Source organism: Lagenorhynchus albirostris, chromosome 2 (genome assembly GCF_949774975.1).
Source record: "Lagenorhynchus albirostris chromosome 2, mLagAlb1.1, whole genome shotgun sequence".
Taxonomy (NCBI): Eukaryota; Metazoa; Chordata; class Mammalia; order Artiodactyla; family Delphinidae; genus Lagenorhynchus; species Lagenorhynchus albirostris.
The window spans coordinates 104,172,499-104,195,524 of NC_083096.1; the positions used below are offsets into that span (position 1 = coordinate 104,172,499).

General features: G+C 35.2%; 1 protein-coding gene across 2 annotated transcripts in view; it reads right to left on the bottom strand.

Moving 5' to 3' along the window:
• FNBP1L (formin binding protein 1 like) overlaps positions 1 to 23,026 on the bottom strand; it is a 120,296-nt gene that overhangs the window by 24,005 nt on the left and 73,265 nt on the right. For both annotated transcript variants that reach the window (XM_060139560.1, XM_060139559.1), the window contains exons 3-6: positions 13,068 to 13,121; positions 11,645 to 11,792; positions 10,822 to 10,884; positions 3,053 to 3,157 (exon numbers count right to left, since the gene is read on the bottom strand). In XM_060139560.1, the coding sequence (XP_059995543.1) occupies positions 3,053 to 3,157; positions 10,822 to 10,884; positions 11,645 to 11,792; positions 13,068 to 13,121 (370 nt within the window). The remainder of the gene's footprint in view (positions 1 to 3,052; positions 3,158 to 10,821; positions 10,885 to 11,644; positions 11,793 to 13,067; positions 13,122 to 23,026) is intronic.

The window sequence follows — 23,026 nt, forward strand, 5'->3', positions numbered from 1 at the left end:
CTACCGCTATACAAATCCACAGGTACTTTATTTAAAGAATGCTTATTTAGAATATAGTTCTGTTCATCTCAAGGAAGGTCTTATAGAAATGCTTTTTGAATAAGAATGTTAGTACCATCTACTGATTCATTGGTGAGAACATCAGAATACAAACAGCACAAATCTAGATTTATTGGAGAGGAATCTAAACAATTTTCTCAATTGTTATAAAGTAATAGAAAAAAACAAAATAAGAATTGAAAATTTTTCAGTGTTCCAAGCTATAAATCATGTTAGATGAGAGTGCTTTGAAAATTATATCAATAAAAGCACATTGCGAATACACTTGATTATTCTAATTCTAGTTTTTACAATTGTAATCCCTAACCTTCTAACAGTAGGTCTACAAGTTAGTTCTTCTGAACTCAGAAATAAACTGACCTACAGAAATACATGGCAGTCAAGATCTCAGATAAGTCCACAAAAATCCATTTAATCCACAGTGTACTTGAAAATTAAAATAAATAAGTACTATGAAAACTAAACACCATGGCCCAAAATATTTCTACAGAAAAATATACTTCAAGTTCTAACCTGGGATCGTTAAGTACACATTCATTCACTCCTTTCCCTTTTCTCCTTCCTCTCACAAACTATGATGGAATAAAAGGTTTCCAGAATATTCCCTACCCACAATGGTTCTTTCAGAGGAAGCTCCTCATGTTCCAAGTCACTGGCTGTGACTCCCAAGGCCTGGGAGAAAGGCTCCAGCAGGTTATGTAAGAGAATAAGGCTAGAAGCTAAAACAATTGACACCTTCCCTGGCATATTCTGGGTTTCACATCTACTGCCTTTCCTTTCTTTCTTTCTTTTTCTTTTTATATTTCATCAAATTTTTTTAAAATTTTAATTGTAGCAAAACACACAATACACATAACATAAAATTTACCATCTTAATCATTTTTAAGTGTACAGTTTGATAGCGTTAGGTATATTCACGGTTTTGTGCAACTGACTTCCTTTTCTTTAGGAAGATACTCGGCCTGCTCCCTCTTCACCTGTTTTTTTATGCTTTTTTTTTAAACTTTCATAAGTAGTAACTTGAAACTATGTTCCCTTCCCTTCCTGGTCACTTAAAACAGAATTCCTCTACTCTCTGGTATCTAAAGTAAAACCTCAAAGTTTTCCTAATTCTCTAATAATTAAAGGGGTTGCAAACAAATAAGAATAAAAAAGGAAGATATAAACATAAAAATTCTGAACTAGTTAGGTGAAACTAACTAGTAGACATATTATATCTAGATTTCAAGACGTCTGACCTGTCTCTAAAGATACCTTTATAGACAAAATGAATAAGTTAAAAATGAGAGTCCAGTTAAAGAGTTCGCCTAACTTGCCTAGTACATAAACTATGTATTCAATTGATGTTTGATAATAAGTCAAAGGAGTTCTTAAGGAGTCAATGTCAACCAGCAAGGAAGTTTCCCATATATAAAATAGGGCTGTTTGCAAGTGTTGTGGTCCACATTTTTATCAAGTAATGATAACACATTATGTGTATGACATGATACCTGAAATTAATATAGTGGATGATCAAAATCAGGATCCAAAAATCTTAACAGCAGGATCAAATCTAATAATTGATACAGATGTAGCATATACGTTTAAAAGACCAACAGTACAAGTTCTGTCTGAGACACATATTCTTATACCACACCATATGTGAAAAGACATGGGGATTTCAGTTAACCATAAACTCAATGAGAGTCAAGCCAAACAATGTGGTTGCCCAAAATACATTTAGGGTATAATTAACATAAATTTAGTGTTCAAAACAAAGGAGGTAATCAAACTCAGAACTGATCAGACTGAACTATACCCAATTTGAGGTAACAAAGAATATTGGTTAAATTGGTATCCAAAGGAAAGTATTAACTTGAAGATGTCTGAAAAGTAACTTGAAGATATTTCATATGTGCAATAGGTGAAGAAACACAATAGTTCATCTAGGGGTAGATAATCTGCTACAAATATCTAAAAACCTATTTTGAGAAAAATATAGATTTGTTATTTTTCTGGTACCTCAAAGAAACTAAAGCTGAACAGGGAGACAAATGGGGTCAACATAAGGAAATGGTAATTTTTTTTAAAAAAATGAACAGACTATTTTAAGACTCTATATTCCCAATAACAGGGAACTTACTATCATAAGAGATATGTTATTAAAAATAGGGTAGACAAGATAAACGCCATCATAAGTTATACTAGAAGAACTTTAAGGTAATTGTAACCTGAAATGTATATGATTTTGGGGTTTTTAAAAACTGGTAAAGAAAATGGAAGGTAGAAAATAAATTATTCCTTTCCTCTTGCTTTTTCTTGTTCTGATGCTATAGGAAATTACAAAATTCGAAGGAGAAAATATACTAATGTTGGGCCTTTGTATATACAAAAACATGGAGTAAGGTTCATCTATTTTTCAAAATCCCAACATTTCAGCACTATCACTGTGTCAAATGTCCTAAGATAAAGAACATACAGCAGGGGAGAAGGAGAAGCTAAGCAGCAAAAGTTACAGGGCTGATCCTACCAACAGTAATGTTACAGAACATCTGGCCCAGAATGAGTCAGTGAATGACAAGAGAGAATTCAGTTTTCCAAAATGAACGACTGAATTAATCAAATAATAAACAAATAGTTGATATTACACTTCTGACAGTTTTATCATGTTTTCCCTTCTGTATAGTTGGGAAGCACATTATCCAGCCTCTATTTGCATACCCCATCAACATACCTTAGACTTTCTATCTTATTTTTAAATAGGATAGAAACTCATTCCTAATAGCAACTATGTCTTTCCTATACACTCAGAATGCAGTTGACATTAATATATTAATTTTATTCTAATTACTTTCTCAGACCACTATGTGTAAAGTATGCAAATATTTGTGTATCTTAGATTTAGATGTAGTGTATCTCGAGGAAACTCTAATACCAACACAAATATTGTAACTACTCTCCATATGCAAGTAATAATATTTTGATATTAAAGTCAGTTTGGATTATTTCTTACCTTTTCAACATCTGCCTTGGTTGCATTAGTATCATTATCCAATCTTTCATAACTCTGTTGTGCCTTCTCTGCCTCTCTACATTCTCTTTCAAATTTCTTTTTACTCTGTTAAAAAAAATTAAAATGCTGAAAAATAAAATTAGATTTATCTCATTTAGAAGTTAACAAATAATACTAAAATTTATATGGAACGATAAGAGACCCAGAATTGCCAAAGTAATCCTGAGGAAAAAGAACAAAGCTGGAGGCATAACCCTTCTAGATTCCAGACAATACTATAAAGCTACAGTTATCAAAACAGCATGGTATTGGCACAATAAAAGACATGGATCAATGGAACAAAAAAGACAGCCCAGAAATAAACCCACACACCTACGACACACCTCTATGACAAAGGAGGCAAGAATATACAATGGAGAAAAGACAGCCTCTTTAGCAAGTGGTATTTGGAAAACTGGACAGCTACATGTAAATCAATGAAATTAGAACACTCCCTCAACACCTTATATAAGAATAAATTCGAGGGCTTCCCTGGTGGTGCTGTGGTTGAGAGTCCACCTGCCAATGCAGGGGACACGGGTTCGTGCCCCGGTCCGGGAAGATCCCACATGCTGCGGAGCGGCTGGGCCCATGAGCCATGGCCGCTGAGCCTGCGTGTCTGGAGCCTGTGCTCTGCAACGGGAGAGGCCACAACAGTGAGAGGCCCACGTACCGCAAAAAAAAAAAAAAAATGAATAAATTCGAAATGTATTAAAGACCTAAACATAATACAGGACCCCATTAAACTCCTAGAAGAGAACATAAGCAAAACATTCTCAGACATAAATCGCAACAATACTTTCTTAGATCAGTCTCCTGAGGCAAAAGAAGTAAAAGCAAAACTAAACAAATGGGACCTAATCAAACTTAAAAGCTTTTGCAAAGGAAAGCATCAACAAAATAAAAACACCTATGGAATGGGAGAAAATGTTTGCAAATGATGTGACTGATAAGGGGTTAATATTCAAAATATATAAACAACTCATACACCTCAATATCAAAAAAAAACCCAATCAAAAAATGGGCAGAAGACCCAGACATTTCTTCAAAGAAGACATAGAGATGTCCAACAGCCACATGAAAAGGTGTTCAACATAGCTAATTATTAGAGAAATGCAAACAAAACCACAATGAAGTATCACCTCACACTGGTCAGAATGACTATCATCAAAAAAGTCTACAAATAATAAACACTGGAAAGAGTGTGGAGAAAAGGGAACTGTCCTACAAGGTGGGAATGCGAATCAGTGTAGCCACTATGGAAAACAGTATGCAGGTTTCTCAAGAAACTAAGACTAGAACTAACATATGATCCAGCAGTCCCACTCCTGGGCATATATCCAGAAAAGACGAAAACTCTAATTTGAAAAGATACATACACCCCAATGTTCACAGCAGCACCATTTACAATAGCTATGCCATGGAAACGACCCAAATGCCTATCAACAGACAACTGGTTTAAGAAGATGTGCTATAGGGGCTTCCCTGGTGGCGCAGTGGCTGGGAGTCTGCCTGCTGATGCAGGGGACGCGGGTTCGTGCCCCGGTACGGGAGGATCCCACATGCTGCGGAGCGGCTGGGCCTGTGAGCCATGGCCGCTGAGCCTGTGCTCCGCAACGGGAGAGGCCACAGCAGTGAGGGGCCCGCGTAACGCAAAAAAAAAAAAAAAAAAAAGATGTGCTATATATATACAATGGGATATTACTCAGCCATAAAGAAAAGAATGAAATATTATCATATGTAGCAACATGGATGGACCTAGAATATCATACTAAGCAGACTAAGTCAGACAAATATTATATGATATCACTTATAAGTGGAATCTAAAAAATAATACAAGTGAATGTATATACAAAACAAACTTATGGTTACCAAAGGGGAAAGGGAACGGGGATAAATTAGGAGTATGGGGTTAACAGATATAAATTACTATACATAAAACAGATAAGCAACAGGATTTACTACATAGCACAAGGAACTATATTCAATATCTTATAATAACCTATACTGGAAAATAATCTGAAAGAATTTATATATATATAACTGAATAAGTTTGCTGTACATCTGAAACCAACACAATATTGTAAACCAACTATACCTCAATAAAAAAGAAAGTAACTTTAAGGTATTGCCACTGTGTACTGTGTAAAATTACACAAGTAAAATTTTTCTAAATTAGCAAAGAATTTTACTATTACAAACCATGTGCCTTAAATATGAGACATCATAAGACTGTGAAGAAAAAAAATCATAGGCATGACTGAGTTAATATTCATTATGTATCTCAATCTCTTTATAATAAGAAAAATAATCATATGTATTTTGTAATTTTTTATTTTAAGCTCATCTTAAGCATGACTTTTTTGGTTTGTTTGGTGTTTTTTGTTTGGCTTTTATATGTTTGGTTGATTGGTTTTGGTGTTTGCTTGTTTTCTTTTCTTTTCTTTTCTTTTTTTTTTTGATGGAGTCCCAATGTAGCTTAGAATGTGGAAACATCCCTCCAAAGTGGTTTTGTGTTGTTTCTTCCAAGTGTCCCAGGAATACCACCTGCCCAGAATGACCTCTAAAATTTTTTAAATTTAATTCAAATTAGTATGACTTTGCAAAACCTATTCACAACTGAGCATATGATATATTTACTTTCCTGTGTATTTTTTTATCCTGAAGTTAATGTCTTTTTCTAAAAAATTTGCTTTAGTTTTCAATGTACTTTTCTCTAATTCAACCCTAGTGTCCCCAATTCTTTACATCTCTCCTCAGTTAATTCAAACATATTCAGAATTCTATCAATTTTATCTTCTTAATGAAATCAAGAACCCAGAGGTTTGTAACCTGTTAAAATTTGAACTGGTTACCAAACTAGGCCTACTGAATAACTGTTACCTTGGGATTTCCCTTCACCATTTCCTGGGTATTCCTTTCAATTCTCCCTTAATTCCAATCTCCTATTTCCTAGTTCCACACCTGCCCCTTTCTTGGTTCATTTCTCTATTTTGCTAGAACACATTCAGCAGTAGCTTCCTAAAAGAAGCTTCCTAAAAGAGATAATTGTTTAAGTCTCCATGACTGAAAATGCCTTTCCATCTATTTTAACTGATAAAATTTGGCCAGGTGTGAAACTCTAAGTAGGAAATCTTTCTTCAGAAATGTAAAAGTACCACTCCACTGTCTTCTGGCTTCCTGATCCCATTCTGATCCCTGATTCTTTGCATAAAATATGTTTATTTTGTTTTGTTTTTTCTCTCTGGAGGTTGGTAGGATCTTCTCTCTCTCCTAATTGTTCTGAAATTTCATGAAGATATGTCTTGCTGTGAATCCACTGTGCTGAGCACCTGGAAAATCCTTTCCATCTGGAAACTCATGTCTTTCTGTTCTGGGGAAATTTTCTTGAATTAATTTTGCCTATCCATTTTCTATGTTTTCTCTTTTTTAAGATGCTTATTATCTTGAAAATGAACATACAGGATGAGTCCCTCTAATTCTCTTATATTTTCTCTCATATTTTCAATCTCTGTCATTTTGCTCTACTTTGAGAGATTTCTTCAATTTCATTCTTTCTAGTGAGCTTTTCATTTCTGCTACCATAAAGTTCTTTTTTGTTCTTTATATGTTCCTTTCTTTATAGTATCTTGTTCCTATTTCATGGATGTAATAACTTCTCTATTCCCTAAGAAAATGTTAATAATAGTTCTGGGTTTTGCTTGTTTTTGCTTTTTAATTTCTATTTCCTTTCACAGTCACTGTTTCTTCAAAGTTGCTTTTTTTTCTGCATACTAGTTTTTCTGCATACTCTGGTGTCTACATTAGATGTTTTTTTTAAAATGTCTGGGGATACCTGCCTATCTGCTCTTATTTTAAAAGCTAATTGGAGGGCTTCCCTGGTGGCGCAGTGGTTGAGAACCTGCCTGCCTGCCAATGCAGGGAACACGGGTTCGAGCCCTGGTCTGGGAGGATCCCACATGCCGCGGAGCGGCTGGGCCCGTGAGCCACAGCTACTGAGCCTGCGCGTCTGGAGCTTGTGCTCCGTGGCAAGAGAGGCCGCGACAGTGAGAGGCCCACGCACCGCGATGAAGAGTGGCCCCCGCTTGCCACAACTAGAGAAAGCCCTCGCGCAGAAACGAAGACCCAACACAGCCAAAAATAAATAAATAAATATTTTTTTTTAAAAAAAAAAAAAAGCTAATTGGATTATGGCCTTTTCCTCTACAGTGATAAGGCCAGGCAGTTTCCTTGGAGAAACCATGGTGCCTGTATCTTTAAGTCTTTCCTCTCAAACTAATTAAATTCCACAGAAGAGACTCTTCCAATTTCTTGTCTGGAAAATATATGCCTTGCTACCTGTATTCTGAGAATTACTCAGAAGAAAGCACAGGATGTCAACATTTTCTATTTACCTAACCAGTTACAATGTCAATTTCTTGTCTTGAGGATTACAAAACTATTCAGATAGGTCAAAAGGTTTAAATTTCTCACAGGATACCTCCTACTCCTTGACCTTCAGATAGAGACAAGGTTCTTCGCTACCTCCCTTGGCCAGTAGGCAGAGTTCCTGCCACCTTTTGCTAAAGGTTTAGTCCTTCAAAGAGTCAAACTTTATACAGGGATTTCAGTTCCAACTCTCCAAACATACAGAGCTAAAACCTAAACTTTGTCAGTGTGTGAGTACTAAACCCCAAGCCCTTAGCAAGGTCCTGTAAACCATACCCCAAAACCTCTAGAACCACTTTTCAAATGCCACTGTATCAGCTCACACAACTATTGCTCGGGCTTTTAGTTTACCCTTAGTTTCCAGGGTAAAAATTTTAAATGTACTTACTATTTTTATTAGTATGAGATATCAAATGAGATACATAAAATTTATTCAAAGCATAAATATATCTGAATATACGTAATATACAGAATGTCACTTTCCTGTGAAGATTAAAATTAAATTTCCACAGTTAATTCTCTGAAACTCAGTTCAGAGCTGTGTTTTCAAATTGAACAGCTATAGCTACTAATTTTGGTGTAATTTGAGGCAACTCATACACAACAATACTTTTTTTTTTTTTTGCGGTACACGGGCCTGTCACTGCTGTGGCCTCTCCCGTTGTGGAGCACAGACTCCGGACACGCAGGCTCAGCGGCCATGGCTCACGGGCCCAGCCGCTCCGCGGCACGTGGGATCTTCCCGGACCGGGGCACGAACCCGTGTCCCCTGCATCAGCAGGCAGCCTCTCAACCGCTGTGCCACCAGGGAAGCCCACAACAATACTTTTATATTAAGTGTCCTATTGTTTGTGAAAAAAAATCTACCTACTAATTTCCTTGCAACAGCAAAAGAATCATGAGTACAGTAATATTAAAAATACTCCTTCCCTGAAAGATATTATATCATTATACAATACAGGGATATACTCCAGAAAAGATTCCCCTTTCTTCATCCTTTGTGTCGCAGACTAATCAACAGCCACATCTACTCCCCTATTCTTTCTCAGAAGAGCCCACCTCCCTGTACGGAGGCTGAAAAGAGCTGATAACTTGCTTTACCAGCCTTCCCACAGCTGGGGCATGGTCAAGTAATCTAATCCTGTCAAAGGCACCCATGAAGAATTCTGCTGGGGTTTTCTGGGAAAGCTTTCCTTCCCTGATAAGAGGAAACAGAAGAGAAGTGCTTCCTCTCTCCTGCTTCTGCATGCAGCTGAATGAGGATGTGGTGCTTGGCTGCTTAAATCAACTGTTGACCATAAAGGGACAAGCCTGAGGGAAAAGGCCATGGACAAGACAGCAACGTGGACAGATAGAAAAAGCAGCCTTGGTGACATCACTGAGCTACTGACCAACTCTAGAACTGACCTGTTTCCGAGCTTTGTTCTTATAAACTCATATGATCTGTTACTTGGAACCACCTGATAGACCTGCCATTTCTGATGCTTCAATCTTCTCAATCTCTGACCATTCCTTCAAAATCTTCTTCACAGGCTACTGTCTTCTGCCCTCAACTTAAATGTCAGTGGGGCCTATTTTGTTTATCCTGGGTAAATAACTGTCTTTAAAATTTTTTTTTCTCAATGTTCAATACTCTGTCACTAATTCAAGCTTTCTCTCCTAGTTCTTTAAATATCCTCTCAATTATTGCAAACATATAGGAATTTTACAATTTCGTTTTCTTGATTAGACATGAAGACATGGGACTATAAAAGGCATCCTGCACATATTTCTACATATTACACAGAAATTATATTTGTGTCTCTTTCTTACTAGACCGCAGGCTCCACAAAAACAAGACCATATCATATTTGCTTTTGTACCAGACTCAATATATGTTACAGATGCCTTCAATAAACGTGAGTTGAGCTGAACTCACCTTTATTTCACGATATTGTTAACGCCTTAAAGAAATCTCTCCTACATTTTTTGATGCTTGTTTTTTATGACCCTTATGACTTTTGCTTAATAACTAACAATTGTTCTAAAGGTAAGTCAGCACATATCAACAGGAATGATTTGTGTCAACTCCAGTTTTTAAAGGGACCAATAACTCATGAGTGTAGGAGTCTGTTATTTTGTGCAAATGAAAGACACACATACATACACATTCATTGTGTGGCAGATACTAAGGATGCTAGTTAAGGCAATTTAAAATTTAATAAATGTAAACACTCCCTAGAAGTCTTTCTGAAACCAATTAGAAAGAAAATCAAAACAAAAATGAAAAGAGACTATTAATATACCTAAGAATTCTCAATCAGTACTGGTGATTAGAATCTTACATCAGTGACAGTTATATAGTAGAAATTTAATCTAAGCTTTTAATCCATGCCTTTAAAAAAGAAAGAAAAAAAGCTGAAAGCTGTACACGTATATGCATACTTTTTTTTTTTAATCTCAGACTTGTCCTTTTTCCAACAACCACAAGCTAAATTGATTAACATGAAAAACTCCCTTCAGCATAATTTTCAAGGAATACAGTGTCCATCATAAAAGTATGCAGGGAAAGAGTAAACTGCTTGCTAACATGAGGGTTCAAGAAAGAATATTAACCTTATATGACAGCACATCATTTGGCATAACGTTTTAAGTAAAGAAGATAAAATGTTCCATGTAAACATCTTGGTTTTCAAATGACTGTATGCCAGGATATTTAAGAAAAACCACATTAATAAGTACCTTTGGAAAGTTTTTAAAGTAAATAATTATTATGCTTTTATAATTTTGCCCTATAAAGTACTTCATTTCCTACAGTAAGATAGTCTATGACCAGCAGCCCAGTACTAGAAACACTCAATTATAGAATCACTGAACTGGAAGAAACATTTCATATAATCTAGTTCACTGTCTTCATTTTTCATTTGCTAAAACTGAAGTCAAGAAAAAATCAGGTGCTAAGTAAAAGGCAGAACTAGAATCTAGTTTCTCTTAGTCTCAGTCACACGGTCTTCTAGGATGTATCAATATTTCCTTATTACTTCTATCCTCTATCAATATTTTATAGTAACAACGGCAAAGTCAAAAAGAATCTTCCTAAATGTTTACAATTATCTGAAGATTATAGAATTGGTACAAGTACAGAACCATGTAGAAAAAAGTAAAACAGACAAAATGGTCTCATATTCTCTACTTACACCAACGTCAAATTACAAATAATACTACATTGAGAAATATTAAACTCAAATAGATATGAAGCACAAGAGCATTTAGAGCTAAATGCTACAAAATTTTATGTTAAACATGAAAACACTATAACTCACATTATCCATCTGTTTCCAGCACATGTCAAGGTATTGCTGGGCTTTTCGTCCCTCTTGAAGATGCTGAAGATCATAACAACAACCAAAAAAACAAACAAAACAAATTTTTAAATTACAATACCAATTAAAGCCTAAATTTTCAAGGTACTAATTATGTAAACTTTATCAAGACTTAGGAATAGATTATTAGTAAAGCAAAAATTCTCTAAAATGCATTTTATAGACTATTACTTAAATATTTTAAATATAATCTTTAAGACAGATATAATCTCTTGGAAAATACATGATTATCTAAATAGGGGTAGACAAAGTTTTCTATAAAGGGTCAAATAAACATTTTAGGCTTTGCAAACCACACGGTCTCTGTCTCTGTTACAAATATTCAATTCTGCTAATATAATGCAAAAGCAGCCACACACAATATATAAGTGAATGAGTGTGCGCCTGTTCCAATAAAACTTTATGGTCACTAAAATTTGAATTTCATATAATTTTCACATGTCATAAAATATTCTTTTTTTCATTTTCAACTATCTAAAAATGTAAAAACCATTCTTAGCTCATGGTAACTAGGAAACAAAAACAGGCAGTAAACTAGATTTGTCCCACTGGCTGGAATTTAGCAAACCTCAGTCTTAAATCCAAAAGGATCACAAATTAGCAAGAATGTCTTGAGATAATTTTAGCTAGAAGAAATTTAGAGAAATAGAAAACCAGTTTATGCTGTATGACTATACATTATTTTAAAAAGCAAAGTAATTACTTCATTTCTGTGAAAATATTTCATATACTATTATAACTGTATAAAAATGACAAGAATTACCATTTTTCTTTCAGTTTTCAGATCATGAGCATATCTCATTAATTCACCATAAACTCTGTGCGCCATTTCTTCTGCTACTACTTCCCGCTGTCCTGCATAGTCATTTAACTCGTTAAGGATGTTAAAAAAGGCTATACACGAAGTAAACCTGACAAAAACATATTAAAAATGGTGAAATTTATTTTTACTTTCATTATAAATGTTTTTTATAGATTGAGCCTGATACTTAACAAATTTTAACATATTCAACCTAAATCTCAGCTACTAGCTCTAAATTAACTTTGTATGAAAAGAATCCTGCTTAAGCTCAAGTTGTACATGTTTATATATCTTCGGGCAGTCTTAATTTATAAATAAAAGGATATTTGGGGTCAAAAAATAATAAGAATACTACCTGCAGGCTCTTTTAGCATACTGGAATCTCTTAAGTTGCCAATTAACTGCCCTGAGCTTGGGAATGAACTTGGTTGGATTCCTAGGCTTGGCAGCTGAACCTATTACAGAGATGATATGCTTGCTCTAGAGGACAGAACCTGCCAATTATACCACTCAAATGCATCTCGATGGGTGATCTACAGAACAATTTTGCTATCAGCTCTGGACACAGCTGCCTGTATGCCTGCCCACACCCTGAATGCAATTGAAGTGCCGCTATGGTTGGCACCACAGAGGGGTAAGAAGGGGCAAAAATAAGGGTAAAAAGAATGTGTGTGGAGGGAAGGAGAGAAACAAAGAGAATCACTGTATTAAAATGTATAGATCTACTTGAATACACTGCCAGAACACTCTTACATAAGCTGAAGGTGGACAGCTCAGCTAGGACTCCATTAACACTAAACCTGAGAATCCTCTAACAACTGACAATTACACACAAAGTTGTTTTAAGTCTAGTCTCCTTTTGTTTCTGCATTTTACAACTATCCATGTATCCCCCTGTTTAAGAATGCCAAAAAGCTCACAGGCAAAGGTTTGCTCATAGGCAAACCTTTTATTCAGAGTTCCAAAATTACCCTGAAAACCTTATTCCTTTTCATTAATCCTTTAAACCAACCAGCCAAATTGTTTTACTACCTGTAAAAGTAAAAGCAAGAATCTAACAAGCTGACAGCTACAAAATAAAGTATGGAAAAAATACCCTTTTCTTCTGGAGACTACATCATTCAAGTGGAGTCCCAGTCCACCTATTACTTAGAAATCACACTTCAACTATTCTAAAAAGCTATTATCAAGCCCCCTGAAGTATGCAACCTCATAAGAAAAAACAGTAGTTTCCTCTTTCATAAACATTATGATTTTTTATTAAAATAAACTTTTAAAAATCTTTATAAAAAGCTAATGGCATAATATTTATTTTACTAAATAACAAAAATATAGGTCTTCTTTTAAACTTTAATATGCAACCGTAAATAGGTATATAATTTACCTTGGCTCTTCATCTTTGGTGGAACGTTTGGGACAGTACTTCTTAACCAGATTTCTATAGGAAGAAGATTTTTTAAAATTTACTAAAATACTGTTGTTGAAATTCAAATACTCTGAAAGTTTCCAATTTCATTATATCAAGAATTTAATGATGTAAAAAAATTAAGACAGCAACATGATTGCCTATTACCATCATAATAGACAATCATTACTTACATTTTCTCCTTAAAATACTGATTCCTGTAGAAAGAAATGTTATTTCTATGTTTATACGAGTGTAATAGTAACAATTTGGTTGATTATGCTATCAAACTAAAAAGAATTAAGAGGAAGAATAAAAAAAACAAAGTACTCAGTATATGAAACAAAGTACTCAGTATATGAAACTGAGTTATGGCAGAAAGACACGTATTTCAAGGAAATACTACCATTATTTTCTTTTGTAAATCAGGGATTATAATACTAACTAAGGTAAAATGTAAACAGATGCGGACCCACTACAGGATAAAAGAACAGTTTGTCAGTATCCTCTGTAACTCTACTTTTATATGAAAATCACTATGTGATCCTTAACCTTCTCTTTCTTTAGGCAAATGAATTAATTCCAATTGTAACTTTCTCTGCCTGTATCTATGTCCATTCTTGACAGTCTCGGACTAGAATGCTACCTCATTTCATCTTTGCAAAATCAGGGGCAGACAAGCACATGGACTCTGGAGTCAAACTGGACTACGTGGGTTTTGTGTGGCTTCTGTGTGACCTTGGGCAATTTACTCACACTCTTTGTGCCCAGTTTTCTATAAATGGTGATACACAGTACCTCTAACCCATAAGGTTATGAGAATTAAAGTAGACAATATTTGCAAAGCATTAACCACAGTCCTTTATACCACGCTCCTGAAAATATGATCCATGGACCAGTAAAGGTCCAGACTCCTCATTACCTATCCCACAACAAGCTAAGTACAGAAGTTGAGAGAAGTTTTGTAAATGCTGAATCTAACAGTAAAAAAAAAGTAGGGCCTGTATTTCATGTCTCCTTTTATGTCATTTTTTTCTAGCATTAAATTTTTATTGTATTTTATAAAAGCATCAGTAGAAACTTTAAAAGAAACTAGTCCATCATCACAAATAATTTGAGATGTACTGGTTTAAACTATAATATCTATGGAAATCAGCAATTATGAGGTAACTGATTAACTTATTATGGTTATAACCACAGTCTCCAACCTATAAATGGGTTGCATGCTGGAAATTACTTTTAAAGTCAGTGATTTTCAACCATGAGTCCCTGAATTACTTTAAATAAAAACAAGTCAAACTTGGGCGAAGAACATTCCAAAGAGCAAGTAGTTTCAAATTCTGAACATAATTTTGTATATCAACATTTTAAGCATTGTTTAGAGTTATAGGCTATAATTGACATTTGTTGTCTATGCCTACCTGCATCACTCACTACACTTTTTTATTCTGTAACAGTTTGTAGCAGACATATTTCTGCTCATCAAAGAACCCTATTGGGCTTCCCTGGTGGCGCAGTGGTTGGGGGTCTGCCTGCCGATGCAGGGGACACAGGTTCATGCCCCGGTCCGGGAGGGTCCCACATGCCGCGGAGCGGCTGGGCCCGTGGGCCATGGCCGCTGGGCCTGCGCATCCGGAGCCTGTGCTCCGCAACGGGAGAGGCCGCAGCGGTGAGAGGCCCACGTACCGCAAAAAAAATAAAGAAATAAAGATCCCTATTATTTCACACATTTTCCAGCACACTTGCAGTTAGGCAGAACCATGTGGCTAATTCTGTATATAATGGGCTGTTAGCTCTGTGTTAAGTACCAAGCTAAAGCATTATAGTTCATGCATAAACGTCTGGGCTTCTTCATTCCCTGATGAAGCAACTGTGGAGGCTTGATGTTAAGATCAAGGTGAAAACAGTATGGATTCTTGAGTTACCACATGGACTACTAGAGTTATCACCTAGCCTTGTGGCTGACTTTGCATGAGCAAGAAATAAGCTTTTGCTGCGTAAAGTCCCTGAGATTTGGGAGTTATTATTCTAGTACAGCCTAGCATAACCTAAACTACAGCTCCTCTATTGTCACGTCTACGTAATTGTGGTGGGTTGGTCACATATAACAGTCCAGAAACACTTATTTGATCCAGGCCCATTAATCCAGGCCAAAGTCAATGCTAAAATTTCTGTTGAAATTCTTGGTAAGATATGTTTTTTTCTTTTTTTTTAATTTTTATTTTATATTGGAGTATAGTTGATTAACAATGTTGTGTTAGTTTCAGGTGTACAGCAAAGTAATTCAGTTATACATATAAATATATCTATTCTTTTTCAAATTCTTTTCCCATTTAGGTTATTACAGAATACTGAGCAGAGTTCCCTGTGCTGTACAATAGGTCCTTGTTGTTCATCAACATGTTCTCTTTATGCTGAAGCTAAGTTGATAGGACACAATCCTGGAGGCCCCAAGTGTAAAGAGCCTACTTGGGTATTAAATCAACAGAAAGGACAACAAAACCAAGAGAAAAAGAGAGAAATTCTTACTTTTCTGAGTACCCAGATCCCTAAACTTTTCAGTCAAATAAGCCATAAATTCCTTTCTTTGCTTAAACCAATATGACTTGGGCTTCTGACACTTGAAAGAATTATGACTACTACCACATATATTAACACAAAAGTCTTAACGTACTCATAGCTTAAACACAGCATAAACAACACTAATTTGAACTCTAGCTTCTGGGAGGAAGAGCACAAATACCACAAGAGGGAAGGGGAAGAAGAAAGTAATATTACTTTTACCTTTTGAGCATGCACAGTTAATCCTCAGCAATTTTTTAAAATTTGTCTTGCCTCTCTTATGTAAAGTCACCCATCTATGGGAAGCTCTTCCCAAGCCCCAATAAAGCCCTCAGAAACCATATACAAACCACTAAGACTCCATCCAAGGCTACCCTGCCACTAGAAAAACTACAGCATGGTCCAAAATGTTCTTGTATTCCACTAAATCAAAACTTCTATTCTAGGAAAACATATGCCCTAGAAGAAGACACAACAAATTATTAATAGTACTCATTTCTAGGGAGAGGGGCTGGGAAGTGACTAAAATTTAAATGTGTTACAGTGATCATATACTGTTTTTTAATTTAAAAACAAATTAATGATAAAAGCATACCCAAAGCAGCTGATCTCAGTTGGGCCTTCTAAGAAAACAGTCTGAAGTCGGCAAAAATACACACCAAGGTGTGACTGGTTACTAAGTCCCACAAATCCTTGCTTTGAATTTTTAACATAATATGCTTATTAGGTCAAATAAATCTCTGGCTTGTCTTAAATATGTAAGTGTAAAACAGGCAGGTTCCTCCTAAACTAAAAATATTTTAGGCAATTCATCTCTCTCAAGAAATCTGCCCTTAGAACCCTCTTGCACTGCTGGTGGGAATGTAAATTGATACAGCCACTATGGAGAAAAGTATGGAGGTTCCTTAAAAAACTAAAAATAGAACTACCATACGACCCAGCAATCCCATTACTGGGCATATACCCTGAGAAAACCATAATTCACAAAGAGTCATGTACAACAATGTTCACTGCAGCTCTATTTACAACAGCCAGGACATGGAAGCAACCTAAGTGTCCATCTACAGATGAACGGATAAAGATGTGACACATATATACAATGGAATATTAGCCATAAAAAGAAATGAAATTGAGTTATTTTTAGTGAGGTGGATGGACCTAGAGTCTGTCATACAGAGTGAAGTCAGAAAGAGAAAAACAAATACCGTATGCTAACACATATACATGGAATCTTAAAAAAAAAAAAAAGGTTCTGAAGAACCTAGGGGCAGGACAGGAATAAAGATGCAGACGTAGAGAATGGACTTGAGGATACAGGGAGGGGGAAGGGTAAGCTGGGATGAAGTGAGAGAGTGGCAGGGACATATATACACTACCAAATGTAAAATAGATAGCTAGTGGGAAGTAGCCGCATAGCACAGGGAGATCAGCTCAGTGCTTTGTGACCACCTAGAGGGGTGGGATAGGGAGGGTGGGAGGGAGACGCAAGAGGGAGGAGATATGGTAATATATGTATATGTATACCTGATTCACTTTGTTATAAAGCAGAAACTAACACACCATTGTAAAGCAGTTATACTCCAATAAAGATGTTAAAAAAAAGAAGAAGAAATCTGCCCTTAGAACCCTCCTACACTGTTGGTGGGAATGTAACTGGTACAGCCACTACTGAGAACAGTGTGGAGGTTCCTTAAGAAACTAAAAATAGAGCTACCATATGATCCAGCAATCCCACTCCTGGGCATATACCGGAGAAAAACATGGTTCGAAAGGATACATGCACCCCAGTGTTCAATTGCAGCACTGTTTACAATAGCCAAGACATGGAAGCAACCTAAATATCCATTGACAGATTAGTGGATAAAGAAGATGTGGTACACATATACAACGGAATACTACTCAGCCATTAAAATGAATGAAATAATGCCAGTTGCAGCAACATGGATGGACCTGGAGATTATCATACTAAGTGAAGTAAATCACACAGAGAAAGACAAATATCATATTATATTGCTTATATGCAGAATCTAAGAAAAAGATACAAATGAACTTATTTACAAAACAGAAACAGACTCACAGACTTAAAGAACAAACTTATAGTTATGTATAGTTATCTGGGGCGGGGGAGGGGAAAGGTGAGGGGGAGGGATAGACTGGGAGTTTGGGATTGACATGAACACACTGCTGTATTGAAAATAAATATCCAACAAGGACCTATTGTCTCAGCTCAGTACTCTGTAATAACCTAAATAGAAAAAGAATTTGAAAAAGAATAGATACATGTATATGTATAACGGAATCACTTTGCTGTACATCTGAAGCTAATACAACATTGTTAATCAAACTATACTCCAATATAAAATAAATATTAAAAAAAAAAAGAAAAAGAAATCTGCCCTTAGTGTCAGTTTCCCTAGGCTACTGTTTTTGAAATTTTCCTCTCTTCTAAGTCCAGAGATTCTCCAAGTAACCAATTATGATAGCAGTTTTTATATGTAAGACATGTTTTGAATAGCATGTTATGAATCAGGAATTAATTAAAACCAAGTTTTATACAGATACAATACATATCATAGAAATTATAACAGATGTCATAGATAAGGTAATACTTTGTTTTGATGTGTGTGTGTTTCATCCATGTTTTCTAAGAACCTTAGGATCATGCACTATGGATACAGAGGAATTAACACTCTTCCTTCAGTAGCCTGAGAAGGCTTCTAAATGTAATGGGTTTCTCCAAATATTATAGTATTCTCTATATATCCTAATTGTATATGTGATATTAAATATATCATACTACTTAATTTATATTTAAATTGCTGATTTTAATATTTTTTACCCATTCTAGTTTTGTCATGTTTATATGAGTTTTAGTGAAAATTATAAAGTATTCCAAATAATTTCTCAAAACTTTAATTCATTTTTCTTTAAACTACATTTTACAGTTAAATGATGAGGTACAAGATACCTCAAAAAATTTTAAGCAGAAAATCACCTCTATACGTTTTCAATCTTTCAACATTTGAGAGGCTCTGAGCTCTAATTACTGTTTAACAGGTGATCAATACCATATTTATTTGTAAAATGGGACACAAATCATACTATGGCAGAAGGGTAGTATTAGATATTTGAGACTGACTAGTATCCCTTTTCTTAATTGCTGTCCCTATATCTAACGGTTAACATGCTTAGGAATTACCAGATTAAGACAAACGGCCCTATTTGTGGGCCTCAGCTAAGTGATCCAGAGATAGAAAACTGAATCTGGCTGGGCCAAAGAGTTCTCTTACTGGAATTTTTAAGTGTTTGTACCTGATACAGCTTTGAGATCAGTACAAGAGCTGAATCTCTGAGACATAAAACTGAATGTTGGTGAGTATATTTCCTGCCATGTGGAGAAAAAAGGCCAGTCTGCACTGAAAGAATGAAGCCAACACATAAAAAGAAGCCCAAAAAGGAGCGGGGGGGGGGGGGGGGGGGCGGGGAGGAGGGAAGGAGGGAGGGAGGGAGGGAGGGAGGGAGGGAGGGAGGGTGGGAGGGAGGGAGGGTGGGAGGGAGGGAGGAAGACAACAAAGGTCTCTGGCTCTCTGGCTGTGTTTCAGATCCTGACTTTTTTTTCCCCTGTGACCTAGCTGCATCCCAGGACTTCCAGCAGCTGAACTGTTCAACCTCTTCTTGAGCTCAAGTTAAAAAATCAAATCAATTAAAAAAAATCAAATTAATAAAAGATATCAATAAATAAATCAATAAATATCTCTTCTCAATAAATTTACCATTAAACAAAGTAGCTCACTGGGGTTTCCAACACTTACAGACACAAATCTTTCCTTATAGTAGAAAACTGAATGTAAAAGATATCCACATACAAAAGAATGAAGCTGTACCCCTACCTTACAACCATATAAAAACATTAACTCAAAATGGGTCAAAGATCTAAACGTAAGAGCTAAAACTATAAAACTCTTAGAAGAAAACATAGGGAAAAGTTTTACAACATTGGATTTGGCAATGATTTCTTGGATATGACACCAAAAGCACAGACAACAAATGAAAAAATAGATAAACCAAACATCAAAATTTAAAACTTTGTGCATCAAAGGTCATGATCAACAGAGTGAAAAGGCAACTGTGGAATGGCAGAAAGGATCTGCAAGTCATATATCGGATAAGAGGTTACAATCCAGACTGTATAGAGAACACCTAAAACGCAATAATAAAAAAACAAACAATCCAATTTAAAAAATCGGCAAAGAATTTGAATAGCATTTCTCCAAAGATATACAAACGGCCAGCCAAGCATATGAAAAAATACTCAGTGTCACTAATCATTAGGGAAGTGCAAATCAGAGCCACAATGAGATTTCTTACACCCATTGGAATGGCTACTGTCAAGAAAAAAGAAACAAAGATAACACCCAGAAAATATTAAGTGTTGGCAAGGATGTGAAGAAATTAGAACCCTTGTGCATTGCTGGTAGGGATGCAAAATAGATCAGCCACTGCAGAATATAGTATGGTAGTCCTCAAAAAAATTAAACATAGAATTACCATAAGATCTAGCAATTCCTCTTGTAGGTATATAGCCAAAGAATTGAAAGCAGGGACTCAGATATTTGGACACCATGTTCATAAAATCATTACTCACAATATGGAAAAGGTGGAAGAACCCCAAATGTTCATCAACAGATGAATGGATAAACAAAGTGTGGTATTATCTGTACAATGGAATAATATTCAACCTTAAAAAGGAAGGATATTCTGATACATTTCCCAACATGGATAAACCCTTACAACATTATGTTAAGTAAAATAAACCAGTCAAAAAAAAAAAATACTGTATGATTTCACTTATGCAGTACCTAGAGTAGTCAATTTCACAGACACAGAAAGTATTAATAGAATTGCCAGAGCCTAGAGGAAGGGGAAAATGGGGAGTTGTTTGATAGGCAGAGTTTCAGTTGTTCAAGATGAGTAAGTTCTAGGAATTGGTCACAGAGCAGTACGAATATACTTAATATACATATTTATATTTCAGCTTGAGATAGAGCTGAAATACACACTTAAAAATGATTAAGAGAGTAAATTTCACGTTAGGTACATTTTACCACAATTTTAAAAAATTGAATGTAAAAAAGTGATTACTACAAGTAGTATTAGACAAATTCTGAATACTGCATTTGTTTTTTTAAGGGACATGCTTCATTCTCATTATACCTCTACTGGTGGTAAATGGCGAAATAGACTGATAACAAGAAGAAATAAGAGGACTTAAGTATTTATGCCTGAAAGACCTAGAAGAAAAACCAAACAAGCTTCAATGGATGTGAAGGTAAACAAAGTATTTCATTTCTTAAAAATGCCAGTTCCTAATTTTGCTCGATCTTTAGCCTGTCAAGGATACACAGTATCTAAAATGTGAAGGGGACTATGCATTTATGGTATCAGCTTCATAGTCTATACCCAAAGAATATATTCAACAATTCATTGCTATTTAGGATGTGATAGGCATAACAATGTGATCTCTAATCAACCTGCAAATCTTCCAGAAGAATATTTTCAGGCATGTTTAAGACAGAAAAGAGGAAAATTATTTTATTGCTCAATTTAGACTGAGGAAGGAGCAGATTGGCACAGACTTAAGTATTATACTTTTCGGAGAAATTTTGTTCTGCAAGTTGATAACTTCTGTTTTCCTTCTAAATATTAGATTCTTAAAGCAGAACTATATAACACAGTCCTAGCTTCAAGTCAGCAGCTTAATCTATCTGATTTGCCTATATTTTAAACCTAGAGGATGATGAAATAAACATTTTGTCTCATTTCAGACACTCCTACACAATTCAAATGGCTAAACAAATAACTCAGAAATAAAACTATTAAAGGCATTATGAAAGAGCTAAGAGATTAAGTGATCTATATAGCCAACATCATTGACAACCTTCTTATTTCTTTATAGTTGTTTAAACAAGATCTTTAAATCCTTTTCACTGGAAAGCTCACTATCAAAATGTTTACCATAACTGGGTTGAACTTATTTTCTTTCTTAAGAGCTTTATGTTTTACTTGTTAGGTTCTGCTTCATTTTTTAAGGAAACAGTTTAATATAAAAATCAGGAATAGGCTCCATGATTCTTGTTAAGGTGATGAGCTTGAATTTCTTGACTAGTAAAGCAGTAGAGTTCATTGATTGAATCATTCCACAAAAGTTTACTGCTATATGCTGACTACAGGGCAAGTACTCTACAGGTCTTAGAAATAGGACAACAAAGATCAACAAACTCTTGTGAAGATTAAATGAGATCGCATCCTACATAAACTGAAAATAACAAACAACCCTATTGCTGCAAATGTAGGTTAGTAGTCTGGTGGATAATTAAGGTGAGGGTTGGGGGCATCTTTTAGGTATAACAGAATGAACTGAGATAACATTAGAGCTCCATGGCACACAAAAAGTACAAGGATAGGAGCAGAAAAAAAGGCCAATGATCGAAAAACAAACAGCTAGAAAACTGAAAACAAAAATATATTTTTTAAAAATTTAAAAAAACAAATGAAAAACAAAAAAACCAAACAGCTAAAATATTGTAACGATAAGTATATGAAGTCCAAATCAAACATATCAAGAAAATATAGTTATATTACATTAAAAAAAGGTTCTCCAATTGTCATGCTATTTCCTCTCCTCTGATAAACCACCAAAAGAAAATAGCTAATAGAGTTAAGGAGAATATTACAGGCAAAGAAGCAGAGAGAACTAACATTATGCTATCCCTAGCTCCAATTTATAATAGGTTATAGGAATAATAAAAGTAAAAAGCATTTATCTTAAATTCTCATAATTAAATTTTTAAACTTCCTTAATGACAAGTACATTTTCTTAAAAGGAAGGACTTCTAAAATGTTAACCTTTTATTTTAAACTGTTCTTATCTTTATGGAAAAAGATACAGCTAGCCCTAAATTTATGAAGTACATAATTTAATTTATATTTAATTAAATTTCTATAATTTAATTGTTTATAATTAATTGTTACATTATAAACAGATGTGTTAGTTGGAAAGAGTATGTTATGTAGTTTTTAGATAATTTATTATTGTCCCTAGTAAAATACCTTAGAAACCCAAAGATGTCTCAATGGCACTAGGTACTGGTGACAGAAAAATATCCTCTTCAATGAGAATTAGTCATTCTCCCTATGCTGAGAGGCAGCACCAAGTACTCAGCCTCTGCAGCCAGATTTGAGCCAGCTAGCTCTTTCTTCACCTCTCTGTAACTCAGTTTCTTAATGTATAAAGTAATACCAACACCTCATTGGGTTTTTATGAAAATGAAATAAATTATAAGATGTGTAAAAGCACTGAGAATAGTGCTGGCACA